The sequence below is a fragment of the Corylus avellana genome, chromosome 9, assembly GCF_965113065.1.
Source record: "Corylus avellana chromosome 9, dhCorAvel1.hap1.2, whole genome shotgun sequence".
NCBI classification, from domain to species: Eukaryota; Viridiplantae; Streptophyta; class Magnoliopsida; order Fagales; family Betulaceae; genus Corylus; species Corylus avellana.
The window spans coordinates 2,223,527-2,239,940 of record NC_142498.1 but is presented as its reverse complement, the minus strand read 5'-3'; the positions used below and the strand labels follow the sequence as shown (position 1 = coordinate 2,239,940).

The window sequence follows — 16,414 nt, the reverse complement described above, 5'->3', positions numbered from 1 at the left end:
GCTACTCTTGAAGGAGCCTTTGTACGCCAAATACTCTTCCAAGGGAAACGGCTAGCCTCTTTAAAGGCAAGGATATTATAAAATGATCTAACCTTGAATTTCCCTTTGCACAAAGGAGCCCACCAATCTTGTCCTCCCCTTCCCTTCTCATTCTATGGGAATACAACAAAGTATAGAAAGAGGCTAACACTTCCACTTCCCAATCGTGGACCAATTGACCAAAACTAGCATTCCACTAAAGGGATCCACTCGAAAGATCCATGTTAGCTGTGCAATAGATGCTTCCTTCACACTAGCTATGTTATATAAACCCGGAAATACCTCCTTGAGAGTCGAAACTCCACACCACACATCATCCCAAAATCTGATTTTAGACTCTTCTCCAGGATCAAATCTGGTGTGGCTAGAAACCAACCATCACCCCCTATTGATATACTTCCATAGCCCCAACCCATGCAGCCCAAAAGTGTCAATGGAGAGCCACCCACCCCACTCAAAACCAAACTTAGCATCCAAAACAATTCTCCACCAGGCCTCCCTCCCATGCGCATAACGCCACAACCACTTCCCTAACAAGGCTCCTTTGAACATTCACAAGTTCCAAATCCCTAAGACACAATTAGAGATAGGGGAATAAACTTTGGCCCAACTGACCAGATGATACTTGAACTCTTCACTTACCCCGCCCCATAAAAAAAAATCACATTGAATCTTCTATATACGCTTGGCCACAGAAGCAGGAATAGGAAAGAGAGACATAAAGTAAGTAGGGAGATTGGAAAGAGTACTCTTAAACACTATATCCACCACTGAGTCTCCATCTCATCTTACCAGTATCATAGCCCCATACAGCATAAAAATAACTCGCATAATCCATCACAGACAATCAAAAATGAAAACAAAGATAACGCGGATGTCAGACCACAGCGCAGATGCAGTGATGCCCCTTCATGTGCCGAGGAGAGAATAAGTAGTGGCCATATACCAAAAGCATAAATGATAATTTAAAAAAAAAAAAAAAAATTGAAGCAAACAAGAAAAAATCTTGAAAAATCTTAATCAGCCCCTCGCACTGTGGAAGAACAATAAGAAGTGAGAAACATAGTCCTTCTAATGTGTTTATCTTCCCAGTATCTAACCACTGCCATAAAGTGATAATTATTTAAACAAGATCTGTCATTTGGTATTAGTCTGCCTGCACTTCCACAATTCTGGCTGGAACTTGTTATTTTACTTTCATTTAGGTATCAATCATCATGATGCTGAGTCCACAACTCCTTCCCATGCAATTATCAAATTACACGATATAAAGATCCACTTTTTTTTTTATAAGTAATGATGATATAAAAAGAGCGCAGAGGGGCGCAACCCATATACACGGGAAGTATAACAAGAGAGCGCCTAAGAGGGAGAGAAATGAAAAAGGAAGTCAGAAAAGCTAATCACTAACGGAGCTAGCCAGGCGGCCGTCCAAGAGTACAGAGTGAAAAAAAAGAAATGAATAAGTTTCTCTAAAGACCTAGAGGAGTTCTCAAAACATCTAGCATTTCTTTCACTCCATACACACCACATAAGACAGAGAGGGATCATCTTCCACACGATATAAAGATCCACTATCCATGAAGAATTATTAGATCAGTCATCCATCAAAACTGCTACTTATTGTCTTCCGAACTCTAGGTTCCCAGGCCTACGAATTTATAACCCTCACGAACAATCAATGAGTTAACTCATTTCACATATACCAAATTATCTATAAATTGATCATCAACTTGTAACATCATTCCAATAATACATTTCCCATCAAAATTAAAATAATTTTAAAAGAAAAATGAAACAAATGTCAAAATGTAAGCTTTTCACCTATCATATAAGAAAACCGTGTCAGCAGTTGCAAGGTTTATCCCCAAGCCCCCAGCTCTGGTCGAAAGCAGAAAACAAAATCTGGAGGAATTTTTGGCATTAAATCGGTCTATTCTTATTTGTCTTTCAGCTCCACCAACCTTGCCATCTATCCGCTCATACTGCCATTTCTGACTTCCAAAGAAAAAGTATTAAAGAATATTAAATCAATATATAGGTATATTTATTGAAATATCATTAACTGCTTCAGCCCACAAACTAAATGCACACACGAACTTGTAGGCAAAATAATTTTGCAGACCTTGTAAGCACAGTAATCTTCTAGCAAGTCAAGCATGTGTTGAAATTGTGAATATATAAGAACTCTATGGCCTTGCTCTTTTAGCTTCACCATCATTTTGTCCAACAATTGCAACTTCCCCGAAGATTCCACAAGCTGTCTGTCATATAGCAAAAGAAAATTTGAAGCAGAAAACAGAGAAACATGTTTATAGCTTACTAAAGGCATTAATCTAAATAATCTGACTCATCAAAATACAGAAGATTCCTTTCAAAACAAGCGCAGAACATTAAAAGGTATCTCTCTAGCTACACTTGTCCGTAGGTTCTAAGTATAACATGAAGAATCAGAACAAATTCACTGCATCGATTAGCAAACAATCCAGCCTTCCTCAATGACAATGTGGATGGCAATATTGAATATGAAATATGTATTTACTTGAACGATTCTTTTGTATCTTCTATATCTGGTTCAACTCCTTCTAACATATAAGCGTGACAACAGAGCTTGCGTAATTCCATAACCACGTTGATTAGAGAAATCTGATACAATTACCCAACCACAATAATATGTTAGGTCAGGATTAAACTGAAAAATCATTACTTCATTGAAACATGCAATCTTACCTGTGCACCACCACGTCGAGTTAGTATCTGATAGTTACGTGTCAGAATTGCTTTATAGTATTCTTTCTGCTTGTTACTTAATTCAACCCGTAAAATAAGTTCCTTTTTAGGAGGTAGTTCCTTCATGACATCTTTCTTTACTCCTGCAATAGCATCCAACATATGCACCCACATCTTAAGCAAATAATATAATTTCAAAAGGTTATAGATGAACAAAAGATCAATCTCCTCTCTGACTGTAAGAACTTTAGCTTTAACAAACCTGAGGAGTACATATCTACTTTCTCAACAACACCTATGGGAATGGGGGCTCTCTACAAGGATTTGGAAGATCCAGAGAAAGAAAAGAAAATCAACTGGATAAAGTCCTAAGATTAAGGGTAACATCCTTCTCCTAAAAGGGAAATTACAGTTCAGGAAAACTAAAAGACAACAACGGCAAGGACAATAGGAAACATCAAAGACTTGAAAAATTAAAAAGAAATAAATAACAAATAATTGTCAAAAAAGAAAAAGAAACGGTCTGCAGTATGACAAGGACTGGAAAATTTTAGTAAATTTAGTAGACTCGTTTTTCAATGCTTTTTAGCAAAAAAGCAAAAGCATTAACAAGCAATTCAAAACACAAAACATTCAAAACTAATTTCACCTTTATGTCACATCACAACAAAAAAGCAAAAGGCACCCTCTAAAAAGTTTTATCAAAAAGCCCAATGTCTTCTTGTTAAAAGTAACAGTAAAAATGACAAAAAATTACATTAACAACATTGTCAGGTAGGCTCAAATTTTACAATAGAAGGATTTTCTTCTTTTTCAACTACATCTAAAGAGTGGCTGGAATTTTTAAATTGTACACGAAAAGAGTTTCACAAACGATCCTCACTAAAACCTTTTTTTTAAATAAGAAAATGTCCACATTATTTAAGTTCAATGAAGGGCCTAACTAGTTTCGATCCTAACTAAAACTTGAAAAGCAGTTTGCAAATCATGAGTAAAGAATATGAAAGAAGATAAAGGCAGCAAACAAACAACAATGGGTTCAAGTTAATAACATGTGAATGAGTGTTTGTTGGTAATCAACCTACCAAAATCCCTAAGGCATGGACCCAATTGTGTGAAAAAGTGAAGATACTGAGGACAACATAGTCGTAGTTTTTTCATAGTCATAAGCTGTGGCTGACCACAATAAATTGGAATAAAGATTCATATTGCATCCCTAATTAATTTAGATTAAGGCTCAGTTGAGTTGAGTTAAAGACTCATAAACAAAGGTAACATAAATTATAACTTTAGTTAATACGCCTAATAATGAAACACATAGCAAAGCAACGATGGCAATCCAAATAAATGAATCAACTGCAATTTTTGTCAGTTCAAAGAGTTTAAGAAATATACTTCTGAGGAGATGCGGGGCCAACATTTTATGAAGCCTTGAAATCTGCTCCTCTTGATTAATATCTTTAAACTCTTCCTGGAACTCCTCTAAACTTCCAAACTGCAGAAAATCACAAAACAGTCATGATGTCCATAAATCAATTTCATTAACATACTTTTGAGGAAATGAACATCATCATCCATTGTGAACAACGCCGTGACATGTACTAACCTTCCCAGCATCAAGGAAGTGCATAAGCATGAAAAGTTCATCCAGATTATTCTGAAAATGTAACAGATGAGTCTCATAAGTAACTTTGTACAAATAACTAAGCAGCATGCAACAAATTATTGAGTCATAACTAGGCATATCAATGTGAAATTAAACACTACTAATCAAGAACCAACTAAATATCATATTTATGCCAAAGACATGGCACTGCACATACTTTCAATAGATCACCAAAATTAAGCCAAAACTGTTGAGCTACACAGCTAAAATTTGAACAGTATAGCATTAAGCAACCAGATGAGTGAAAGACAACATTTATAAGAAAAAAAGATTTATCCAAATTCCAAAGGTAAGTGAAAATTCAAAATATAATAGTAATAATAATAACAACAACAAACATTGCATGCATTTGTGCTAGGATGTCATTGCTCCTTGTACAATTTAATGGAGACCCATGCCCCTCTCACCCCCCAACCACATAATAATGTAGTAACCATGTCAATGAAGCAAGCTAGGATCATAAACTTGCAACTATATAATAATGTACTAACCATGTCATGAAAGCAACATTCCAAAATATGTTGTGGGAACATGTTGTATCATCGTAATATTAGTCACCCAAAGTAATTACACCAAACAGATTTTTTTTTTTTTTCTGTCAATCAATTAAAGAACAGGCCATATGTAAACCACTTTTTAATGGCAAAATCTATTCCGATATTAGTAACTTTGAAATATCAACAACAACATGGAGCAAACTTATTATACATTCATCCAAGACAAGAATAAAAAATAGAAAAAGGCTACCTAGGAAAACTATCCAATTCATTGATATCTTAAAAATTTATGAAAAGGCATAGCAGTATACTGAAGTATCTATAGAATAATGGCATAATCTGACGATAAACCTGAAGAGGAGTTCCCGTCAAAAGCACACGATGCCTACTCAAATACTGCTTCATTGAAGAAAACAGTTTCGAATCCTTATTTTTTAGACGATGACCTTCATCAACAATCTACAAAGAGGCATTAGTATTTAAAAAAATAAAAAGCGTACATTGACAACTAGCAATGTAGACAATGAGTAGCACAGGACGTTACCATGACCTCCCACTTTATTGGTTTCAATGATGCTGAGTCCAAGTTAATCATCTCATATGATGTCAGAAGGACATCAAATTTTATCCTATCTTGTTTGCTTTCACTAAAAACTTGACCAGATTTTTTTTTCTTGATTTTCTTATGTTTTTTGGGAAAGTAAAACTCATATTCCCTTATAACAGCACGAGCTTGGGCAGAACCAACATACATGACCTGCAGTAAGAAACGTTTGTTCAGAACAATATTAACCGGTCAATGACAATGATACATTGAGTATGGGTCAGCACCAACCCCAGGGGCGGGTGCTGCCAGTATTTCAACGGCTGAACCAACAGGGTTGGTAGACAGAATCCGGCCACCAAACCTGAAATGATCATCCAATGAAGCCAAAACAACATAGGTCGATCGGTTTCAGTTCTGCTGGTCGGTCTGGCCAGGCTTAGGCCACAACAAAATCATCGCCACACACCCAACTCCATCTAAGATTATCGACGGTACATCAAAATCGCCGCTGACACCCATCCCCCACACAATCTCCACAAATTTGACACCCACTGATCCACACCAAAATAACCGGCCCACAACTTCTTGTGTGTGGCTTCTAAGTTTGTGGAACTTTTATGGGAGTCTGGCTTCGAAAGTGGGACAGGGCTTAGAGGCTGAGAGGGGTGGAATTTGGAGGTGGGAATGATGAAAGAGAGCAATAGGTGTAGGTTAGGGCCGCGGATTGGCACAGCTGTGCAGAAGGAAAAGAATTTATATCTAGGAGATCAGTCGGGTAGGAATACCATACCCTAAAACCAACCTCTGTTGGTTTGCAAATTAACCTACCGATGCTGACCTACCGCCGGTCGCTAACCAACCGTAGTTGGGCAGTACGCATCGGAGTCAGACGGGGTGTATCAATTTCACTCAGCCCTAACATTGACAGATTTTATGTACGTACAACATTCATTTGAGGAGCCCATGTCGCAAATTCACGTTCCCAGTTTCGCAGTGTTGAAAGTGGAGCAACCACCAAATGCGGTTTAAGGTTCTCTTCAAAAAGAGAGGCCAAAAAAGCAATACTCTGTATAGTTTTTCCTGCAATCAAAAAAGAGATTGCAATATCCAGCCATCAAGATGCACAGACAGGAAAAAAAAATGGAACAACGAAGAAGACAAAGATTTACCAAGCCCCATCTCATCAGCTAGTATGACATGAGTTTGTTTGGACCAAGAGAAACGTAAGAAGTTCAACCCTTCAAGCTGATATGGATGTAGTGTACCTTCATTTACACCGAAAAGCAGTTAAGAATTCATGATAATAGAAACAAATAATATATAGAAAAGTGAGCCATATTTCAGAGCTATATAACAGAATAAATCATGTACCTCCAGAAAGAAAGTCAGGACTATGTTCATACTGTTGAAATTCTTTCTGCTTCTTCCTTGATTCCATAGCATCTTTAAGGCTGCTCTTTTGCTTGCTAGAAGACAGTTTAGTATTCCTAGACTGCATTCTATTGAATCTCTCTATTTCTGGCTGAAATGCAGAAATATCCGATTCAAATTCCCAGTAACATTCATCATAAGGAAGTTCTTTCCACTTTACAAAATACTGCTTCTCATCATCATCACCTCTGCAACATTCAACGAAAAATATCACATCCAACAATCAGTTCCATTACAATGTTCAAACAGATCAAAATGATAGAAATAAAATAAAATAAACAATTTGATAATAAGTTCACCAAGAACTCAGCCAGAACTAACAAATAAATGTTTACAATGGTTACTGAAACACTCCATCCCATTATTTTGCATATTGAACATGTCAAGTGATTTGATCTAGTCTGCTGCGTTATGCTATGAGAAAAAAAGAAACAAAAGGCTTTTGCCAATAGAAAGCGTAAGGAAGGTGCACATAGCAGGCAAACTATGCACAAGACAAAACTGAAACTTTCTAACCACTCGCCTATCCAGTAGAAAATGCAAGTCCAACTCCATAGCCTCTCCAGACCCCCAGCATAAAATGTGGTTATTTACATATTACTTAGCTAGACAACAATATCATATTGTTCAAGGACAAAGATCCAATCATACAATTCAGAATGAAAAGGTACTGTCCTAGGCCTTATGGACAGAAAGCCTGAGACCATTATTAATTATAATTACTCTAAAATTTAATTAAGTCATGCATCAGACTTACCCATCAACAAGAAGCTTCCATCTCAGTGTTACAGATTAGGCTCTCCAATGTCTATAAATGTATTGCCTTAATTAGGAGGAAAAATCCATAGATCAATGAGGCATATAGGTGGACAACATGAGTGATGAGGTAAAGAAAAGATAGAAAAAACCACCGACTGGAATGGGGAAATGGAGTAAATCTGAACCAAATAAAAGAGCTATTGATCATCCCTATAACCTAAACAAAAATGCAGATGTGGGCACAACCCATCTCTAGCCCATACCATCAACCACTTTTTTCACCATGAAAACTTGTCAAAAAAATAAAAAATAAAAAGAGAGAAACAAAAAAAACTTGCCACCACCTTGAAAAGGCCTGGCACACAAAGGCACATATTATTGGTGATATTTCCACCGTAACATATTCACATCTTGAAAAAGGGATACACGAAGCTAATCAGTTTCTTCAAATATCTTCATTAGTTGTATGCAATTGTAAAACTTGAGATGTTATTCATAAAACATTTTGGATGAAAAGTACTATGAATGCCAAAAACACTTTAAAACATATATATACAAAAACAAACAGATACAGAGAGGAAGTTACAATTGCAATCATACATGAGCAAGAACAAGTGAATTAAAAATTTATTAAGTCTATGCATCATGGGCACAGCAATCTGAGCCCATGCAATATGCTGCATGAAGTCCATGGCAGTAATAAAACCATGTAAGGAAGCATGTATATACAAATTTAAACTAATCATGATATATACCTACAGTCGGGGATAATTGGCGTACTTAGACAAGGGAAGTGAGCATACCAACAGCTAAAACAATAGGATTTGGTAAATCTTTCTAATAGAACTTTTGATTACTAATCAAGTTGGTAAAATGAAAATTCCAGTGGGAGGATTAGACTTGCATCAAGCAAACTAAAGAATAACTTTATGTTTAATATTCAACTGCAAATAAGACCCACACATTGCTTTGAATGAATAAGCAAGTAAATTCCAGTTCTTAATTTAATAGAGTCAAATTAAAAATTCATGTCTAAGATTTAACATACACAGACTTTCATTATTGCTTCTTTTTTTTTTTTTTTGGGTGGGGGGGCAACACTTGCTTTTAGACCTTCTAAAACTAATTGAAGCTTTGTGCAGTGAATTCAGTTCGAAAAATCAAGTTCCAAAAGCATTATATTCATAATACAAAACAGAAGCACAAGTCATATCATATTCTCTAATGACAAAAAACTTCAAGATTGTTGAACCTGCAACCAAGAATCCGATCAACAGTAGTCCATTCAGGTCGAATGGCAACAAAATCTTCATCAGAGTTATTGCTTGATGCCATTTGACGATGGAAATTGTTTACTTTAGTCTTTAGACGAGGATGCGTCTTAAAAGCTTTTAGGAACTCTTTCTCCGGCACCCTGCAATAAAAAGCATAGAGTAGGTTAATGGAAACCGTCAAACTAACAAAATATCCAGGGAAGAACTAAGGTTTAAACACAGAGCCATACTAGCAATTAAGCAAGACATACATTCCAAATAGCACAGAGAACAACTAGAAAACATAAGAAAAGCATTCCAAAATTAAATTTTTTTTTTTTTTTTTTTGATAGGTAAAAGCATCGTTGAGTAGACCAAAATTAGAAACATAAACAAGATACAATCATCAAACCATGAACTTACCATGTGCAATGCAAATAAGATAGCCCCTTCCACTTTACAAGATACTGTTTTACAAAAATTTGCTTTGAACCCAACTTAGAGGCATCACTATCATCCGCAACAGTAGGGCGCATTTCACAATCCAATATCTTCTCAATATCATTTAGAGGGCTAACCTGCAAAGATATCAAATTTTCATTATCAGCTATCACTAAATGTACACCTTCTGTACTTCATTTGATACAAACAATAACGGTTCCAGATATGGAATCATACACATTCAGGGCACCTCCAGTTGCCAGGAAGAGGAGATTTCAGCGGTGGAAGCAAACACTTGGGATGGTAAGCATAAGTACATGTTTCACAGCAGAGAAGATTCCCACTTTCTCCACATGCTTGACATGAATCATCTTTCTATTCGGAAAAAGTAAGAATAAAAAAAATTATTATTATTTGATAAATGAAAAAATAAATAAATAAAAGGGGAAACATTTGCAAAGGAAAGAACTAGACTAACAGATTTAATAAAATTATTATATATAAAACAAAATAAACAGCCAGAACATACGATATGCAACAGAATAACATGAGAAACTTCCAAAAAGTAAAATATTATCCACCAAATGTCCATCAAGCGGCCAGGTTACAAAGGCCACAACTAAAAGGGGTCCAAATTTACCTCTCCATAACATTCTCCTTTAAACAAAAGAAACAGCCAGAACATACGATATGCAACAGAATAACATGAGAAACTTCCAAAAAGTAAAATATTTTCCATCAAATGTCCATTAAACGGCCAGGTTACAGAGGCCACAAACTAAAAGGGGTCCAGCTTTTCATCTGCATAACATTCTCCTTCCAAAATGCATAATATTTAAGTCAACAAGTCACATTCTGCAAGAAATCTGAACCAATTTATCCAAATAAAGAGCCATCATTAGCCAAAACTCAATTTAGGCTTCTTCTTTTTTGTTTCCTCTTACAAATACTTGATTATGATAGGTTATAATTACGTTTAGCATGAACACAAAAAATTCTTTTAAGTACTTATGAGACAGAATGAGTAAACAAATTACAATGAATTACAGGAAAAAGAAACAAAGGCAGAAGATTCAAATAAAAAAAATAAAATAAAAAACAGTAGAAAAATAAGTAAAAGAAACAAACCGCATCACTCCTGACTATCCTTTCAAACTTTTCCTGAGTTGTCCCAGGTTTTCCAGGCAAAAAATCGGCATCGTCATCTGATTCATCAATGTTATATACTGGCTTCCGATCCGATCTAACACGAAGCCTCTCTACCAAGCTACTCATATTCTGGAAGAAAAAACAAAAATCCCTTAACAAGTGAACACTAAAACATTTTTTTTGATAAATAATTTCCTATCATTAATAAAACGCAGAGGAGTGCAACCTAGTGTGAACACTAAAACATCTTGCAATTAATTCATAATAATGCTAAGAACATATTATGATCCTAAAATACAGATAATTAAGTTCATTTGCCCTATTTTCCCCTTTTGGAGAATTGAATATGTATAATGCATAATCAAGATACGCACAGTAATTGAGAGAAACAACTCCCAATCGCTTCACCAAAACATAAGACCAACTTTGTAAGTATTTTGAGGGTTTTTTTATCTTTTTCTTTTCGGTGGAGATGAAGGACTTTCGGCCCATAAGCTTGGTGAGAGGGTTATTTTCCCCTTTTGAACAAAATTGTTTCTAAGGTTCTCGCCAATAGGATGAGAATAGTTTTGGGTAAGGTTATTTCCTACTCTCAAAATGCTTTCATCGGGGGCCGACAAATCCTAGATTCGGTTCTTATTGCAAATGAATGTGTGGATAGTCGCATGAAGTCAGGGGTGCCAGGTGTTATTTGTAAGTTGGACCTGGAAAAGGCGTACGACCATGTAAATTTGAACTTTGTTTTGTATTTGCTGCATAGGTGTGGTTTTGGGGAGAGGTGGAAGGCTTGGATAGAGTGGTGTATCACGTCGGTAAGATTTTCTATTCTAGTGAATGGATCTCCGGAAGGGTTCTTTAACAGTTCGAGGGGAATTTGGCAAGGGGATCCCCTCTCTCTATTACTTTTTGTACTTGTTATGGAGGCCTTGAGTAAGATGGTGAATGCGACGGTTGACCAAGGACTTTTGACAAGTTTCTCGGTGGGAGATAGAGTTTTCTCGGAGTTAGTGGTTTCTCACTCTTTATTTGCTGATGATACTTTGATTTTTTGTGAGCCTTCTCTTGAGCAAATCCGGTATGTGCGTCTCATTCTCTTATGTTTTGAAGTTGTTTCGGGTCTGAGAGTTAATCTTGGAAAGTCTAAAATTGTGGCTATTAGAGAGGTGGAGAACATTGGGGTGTTGGCCAATATCCTTGGGTGTAGTGTTGCCGATTTGCCTATGAAGTATTTAGGTCTCCCTCTTGGGGTGCCGTATAAGGATACGGTTATGTGGAATGATGTGATTGAGAAGATGGAGCATCAAATGGCAGGTTGGAAGAGGATGTACCTTTCTAAAGGAGGCCGTTTAACTCTCATCAAGAGTACGTTGTCTAATCTACCGACTTGCTTTTTGTCTCTGTTTCCGATTCCCATGAGTGTAGCTAAAAGGCTTGAGAAAGTCCAAAGAGATTTCTTGTGAGGAGGGATGGGAGATGAGTCTAAGGTGCATCTTGTAAATTGGAACCAAGTTTGTCATTCGAAAGTTGCATCAGTTTAATCAAGCTCTCTTGAGGAAATGGCTTTGGAGATATGCGAATGAGAGTGAGATTCTTTAGTGCAAGGTTATCAAAGCTAAGTATGAAGACCAGGAAGGTGGGTGGTGCACGAAGGAGGTTTCAAGTTCTCATGGTATGGGACTATGGAAGCATATTCGACAAGGTTGGAGTTCCTTTGCCAAAGGCATTCGGTTTGAGGTGGGGGTGGGGTCGAAAGTTCGTTTCTAGCATGATATTTGGTGTGGGGAAGACTTCCCGTCTTTGTTCAGCATCGCTAGACACAAAGAAGCTTGGGTGAAGGATAATTTTACTTGGAAGAATGGGGTTATAGAGTAGAATGTCATTTTTGTGCGTCCTGTTCAGGACTGGGAGGTGGATTTGGTTGCTCCTTTTTTTGATCGGTTGTACTCTTGCAAGATCCCTATAGGTACAGTGGATCGTATTTGCTGGGCCTCGTCTAAGAAAGGCAAGTTCGAGGTTAAGTCGCTCTTCAAGGCCTTGTCTAATTTTGACCATGAGGTGTTTCCTTGGAAGAGTATTTGGCGCACAAAGGTGCCTATGCGAGTGGCTTTTTTCGGGTGGACCGCAGCCCTAGGCAAAATTTTGACTCATGATAATCTGCGTAAGAGAAACCTTGTAGTGGTGTAGTGGTGTTGTATGTGCAAGAAGACAAGAAAGTTAGTAGATCATCTTCTTCTCCGCTGTGAAACCGCAAGAACCCTTTGGCATACTATTTTTAGTCGGTTTGGGTTGCATTGGGTTATGCCTTGCAGAGTGAGGGATTTGTTCGATTGCTTGTGGTCGGGAGGACGTGCTCGAAGCGCGGTAGTATGGAAGATGATCCCTCTATGTCTTATGTGGTGCATATGGATTGAAAGAAATGCTAGATGTTTTGAGAACTTTACTAGGACTATAGAGGAATTGACTCATCTTTTCTTCTTTACTCTTTACTCTTGGACGGCCGCTTGGCTAGCTCCTTTAGTAATTAGTTTTTCTGACTTTCTCTTTCATTTCTCTCCCTCTTAGACGCTCTCTTTTTACATACTTCCTGTGTATATGGGTTGCGTCCTTCTGCGCTTTTGATATATAACATTATTACTTATCAAAAAAAAAAAGTATATTTTTTAGATTATTATTTACAATCTATAAACCGATCCCTCTAACATTTGATTTTTCAGGAACCAACTAACCTCAGTGGTGCATGTATAGTTATTCTACACAAGGGAATGCCCCTTTCCATTTTAATTCATTTCTTGCATGTTCCAGCTAATAAGGAAATGTTACAGTTCACAATCTCTAAATTTAATAGTTTCAAAACTCTCATGTCTAGCAAGTCCTTTATCATCATACTCTTTCATTTGCAGAAAAAAAAAAAAATTTAATGTTAGTAAAGTTTTTGATAGAATTCTTCCACTCATAAAAACAAACCCACAAGAATCCGCATTCCGAAGTTTTAGATTATTTTCACCTTCCACTAAAGTTTTGTTAGTCTCTATAAATCAGGTTCAACTGTGAAGTTATTTGATGTACTATCAGCATGAAATATAATCATGTTAAATGTTAATTGTTAACTCAGAAAATTAATTTGACATTGAAAAACGGTTTTCAAATTTTTGCCTCATTAAATTATAAGTTCTCTTCGCATACATGCACTAGGAAAGCATGTAACGAACGCACGAAAGGATCTAGAACGATAATTTTTAGATAATCAATATGTTAATAATATTCTCAGGCCCATATTAAAAGTATCTCTCCCCCGCAACTATAAGGGATCTGCTCTACATGGTATACAACAAGATCCCTTCCCTATGACACATTTAGTATTTCAATGCAAAGCAATGCCATCCTACACCAAGGGAGGTGTAACACCAACAAGAATGGCATATTTATCAGAAATTGATACCATAAAAACATGCCCCAAAAAAACTTGAACAAAACAGACTCTCGATATTGTTTTCTTGAATCATGTTTTAGATGATTACCTCTGTTCTTACCCCTCGCAACAATATCGTGTCTGGAAACCTATTTGGCACTAGAATTTCATAGAATGGGGCAGAGAAATGTGTTCATGACTAACGCAAGTATTTGTGCTGTCTAACCCACCATTACAATAAATGTGGAGTTACTGCTAGTAAAGCTATTTCTTGGATATATCAAGAGACACCAACCCAATATTAAATATGATAAAATAATAGGATCATATTTCCTTCAACCCTTTCCTCTGAATGATTTATTTGAAGAAACCAAGTTTCTTTCTGTGTCTTATATTTATACCTTAAGCCACATATTGTGTAGGAAAAAATTGGTAAGAAAGAGAAAAACCGAAAATTTGAAAAGCAGGATTTTTTTTTATAGGACTGAGATTTCATTATAACAAATTAATTGGATACCAAAATGATCACCAGTTCAACAAATGCTTGAGAAGAAACATTGCGAACTATCATGTACAAGCGCACATCAAACTTTTACAAAATATAATTATTAATTTAATGACTACATTATTCTATTCACCCAGCAATGCAGACCAGTGGAATATTGCCCCCAATTACAGCTTCATAAGAGTTTCTGACTTCAATGTGATCCCTTAGTGCTATGGGTTTTGGATTTACAAACGAGTGTTAAGCTGTGGATTTTGGATTTATAAACAAGTGTTAAGTTTAGGAAAGAACAAATCAACGGCGAAAAATACTAGAAACAAGGAGATGCCATAAGTCTATATTTACGAGTTTAAGATATTAAAAATGTATAGCTCTCTCTATTTTAATGTTTGTTTATATGTAAATAATCATAGATAGTAAAACAATTAAATCAAATAACTTAACATAATTCACTTGACAAAATTGCATTACACCCTTAATTTCAAGTAAATGGAGGTGAATTTCGAGTTTCTAAAAAGAGTGTCCAACTCAAGTGCCTACAAAGGTGTCATGAGCTCAAGCGTCTGTGATGCCAATTTCAAATAAAAACTATGTCGGACAAATCATAGCGTAATCTTATAGTATTGAAACCAGTTAAGGAAACGACTTTTGATCCCAAACAATCATTCATGGGATAGAGTGGACATCTAGTTTGGGAATAAGCTTAAAACATAAATACACATGCATTATAAACAAATCCAAAAGAAATTGGCTCAAGTGAATAGATATATATATATATATATATATATTGGAACACCAATGGAACCAAGGGTGTAGCATGAGCCACCAGCCAGAGCTCCAAGCTGAAAATTGTCTACCTGTTTTAGAGCTCACTTGATCCTTTCTTGATTTAGTTTTTTCCCTAATTGAGATAGAGAAATCAGTGGAAACCTGATTCCCTGGCTAAAAGCCACAAACTTAAGTGTGGAGGTCAAGCTTTAAAAAGTTTAGAATAGAGCTACAAAAGCAAAAGGTCGGGTCAAGTATTAGAATTGATGTTTGATCTCGGTTGCTTCAGGATGCCAACAAAATTATCAACCAAAAATACAATAAGATTAGCAATTCATCCAGGAAAGCTATATTAGTAGCACACTAAACAAGTCCAATAGCTGCCTTTGGTAATTTAGTACCAAAATCAATTAGTAAAAACTTTTCAGCTCCCAAATCAAAAGATAGTAACTGAATTTGACTAACATAAATCAGCCTACAAGACTTGTGTTCGTTTTTCTAGTTCAACATATTCAAGTCACTGCGATGGTCTGGATGCCTTGAACAAATATCAGATGCCATAAAGGAGTTTCTATCTTCCCTACCCTAAATTGGTAGTCAAGCTGGAGTTGAAAGTAGAAGTCCATGATAAGAATTAAGTATGTAAACCACTTTTGCAACAGGTTTAAGTTATTTATTCCTTGCCAATTTTGGTGAGAAACAAAAAATTCGATGCAGAAATGTGAACATTAAGCAAAGTGATCAAAATGAATTCTGTTAACAGATCACAATTTCACTTATTGGGTTGTACTCCAATGTTCAAACAATCTAACCAACGGAACTGCATCCAGAATAAAGAGGAAAATGCCCTAGAGCAAATACATACAGTTGCCAAAAAAATAGATCGTTGAGCTGGAAGTTATGTAACTCGAATGGGCAAGTTGGAAGTAAAATATTTTTATTCACTGTTATACATCTTAATTTGAGTGCAATGAAAGGGGGTAAAACTCACGACGGAAAAAACCATAAAGGCATCCAAGAACCCCACTACTCAGTTATATGGACAAACAATTCCACTTTTACACAAGCCCCATTGAGCCATTTCATGCAACATCGACCACAAAAAAAGGTATTAAATGAAACAAAATTGGCATTATGTTCCAACAAGATTGACATAAAACTAAAGCAGCCAAGGATAAGTGGTTTACAAATCTACAACCTGTAGTCAAAAGTTTCTTTCA

General features: G+C 36.2%; 1 protein-coding gene across 2 annotated transcripts in view; it reads right to left on the bottom strand.

Moving 5' to 3' along the window:
* Window positions 1–16,414, bottom strand: part of PKL (chromatin remodeling factor CHD3 (PICKLE)) — a 38,744-nt gene that overhangs the window by 20,496 nt on the left and 1,834 nt on the right. For both annotated transcript variants that reach the window (XM_059605659.2, XM_059605658.2), the window contains 15 exons: window positions 10,492–10,641; window positions 9,601–9,738; window positions 9,346–9,500; window positions 8,922–9,083; window positions 6,851–7,098; window positions 6,649–6,744; window positions 6,423–6,559; window positions 5,477–5,689; window positions 5,284–5,391; window positions 4,376–4,426; window positions 4,165–4,264; window positions 2,770–2,912; window positions 2,582–2,685; window positions 2,165–2,303; window positions 1,864–2,033 (listed from right to left, as the gene is read on the bottom strand). In XM_059605659.2, coding sequence (XP_059461642.2) covers window positions 1,864–2,033; window positions 2,165–2,303; window positions 2,582–2,685; window positions 2,770–2,912; window positions 4,165–4,264; window positions 4,376–4,426; window positions 5,284–5,391; window positions 5,477–5,689; window positions 6,423–6,559; window positions 6,649–6,744; window positions 6,851–7,098; window positions 8,922–9,083; window positions 9,346–9,500; window positions 9,601–9,738; window positions 10,492–10,638 — 2,111 coding nt within the window. In that variant the 5' untranslated portion in view covers window positions 10,639–10,641. The remainder of the gene's footprint in view (window positions 1–1,863; window positions 2,034–2,164; window positions 2,304–2,581; window positions 2,686–2,769; window positions 2,913–4,164; window positions 4,265–4,375; window positions 4,427–5,283; window positions 5,392–5,476; window positions 5,690–6,422; window positions 6,560–6,648; window positions 6,745–6,850; window positions 7,099–8,921; window positions 9,084–9,345; window positions 9,501–9,600; window positions 9,739–10,491; window positions 10,642–16,414) is intronic.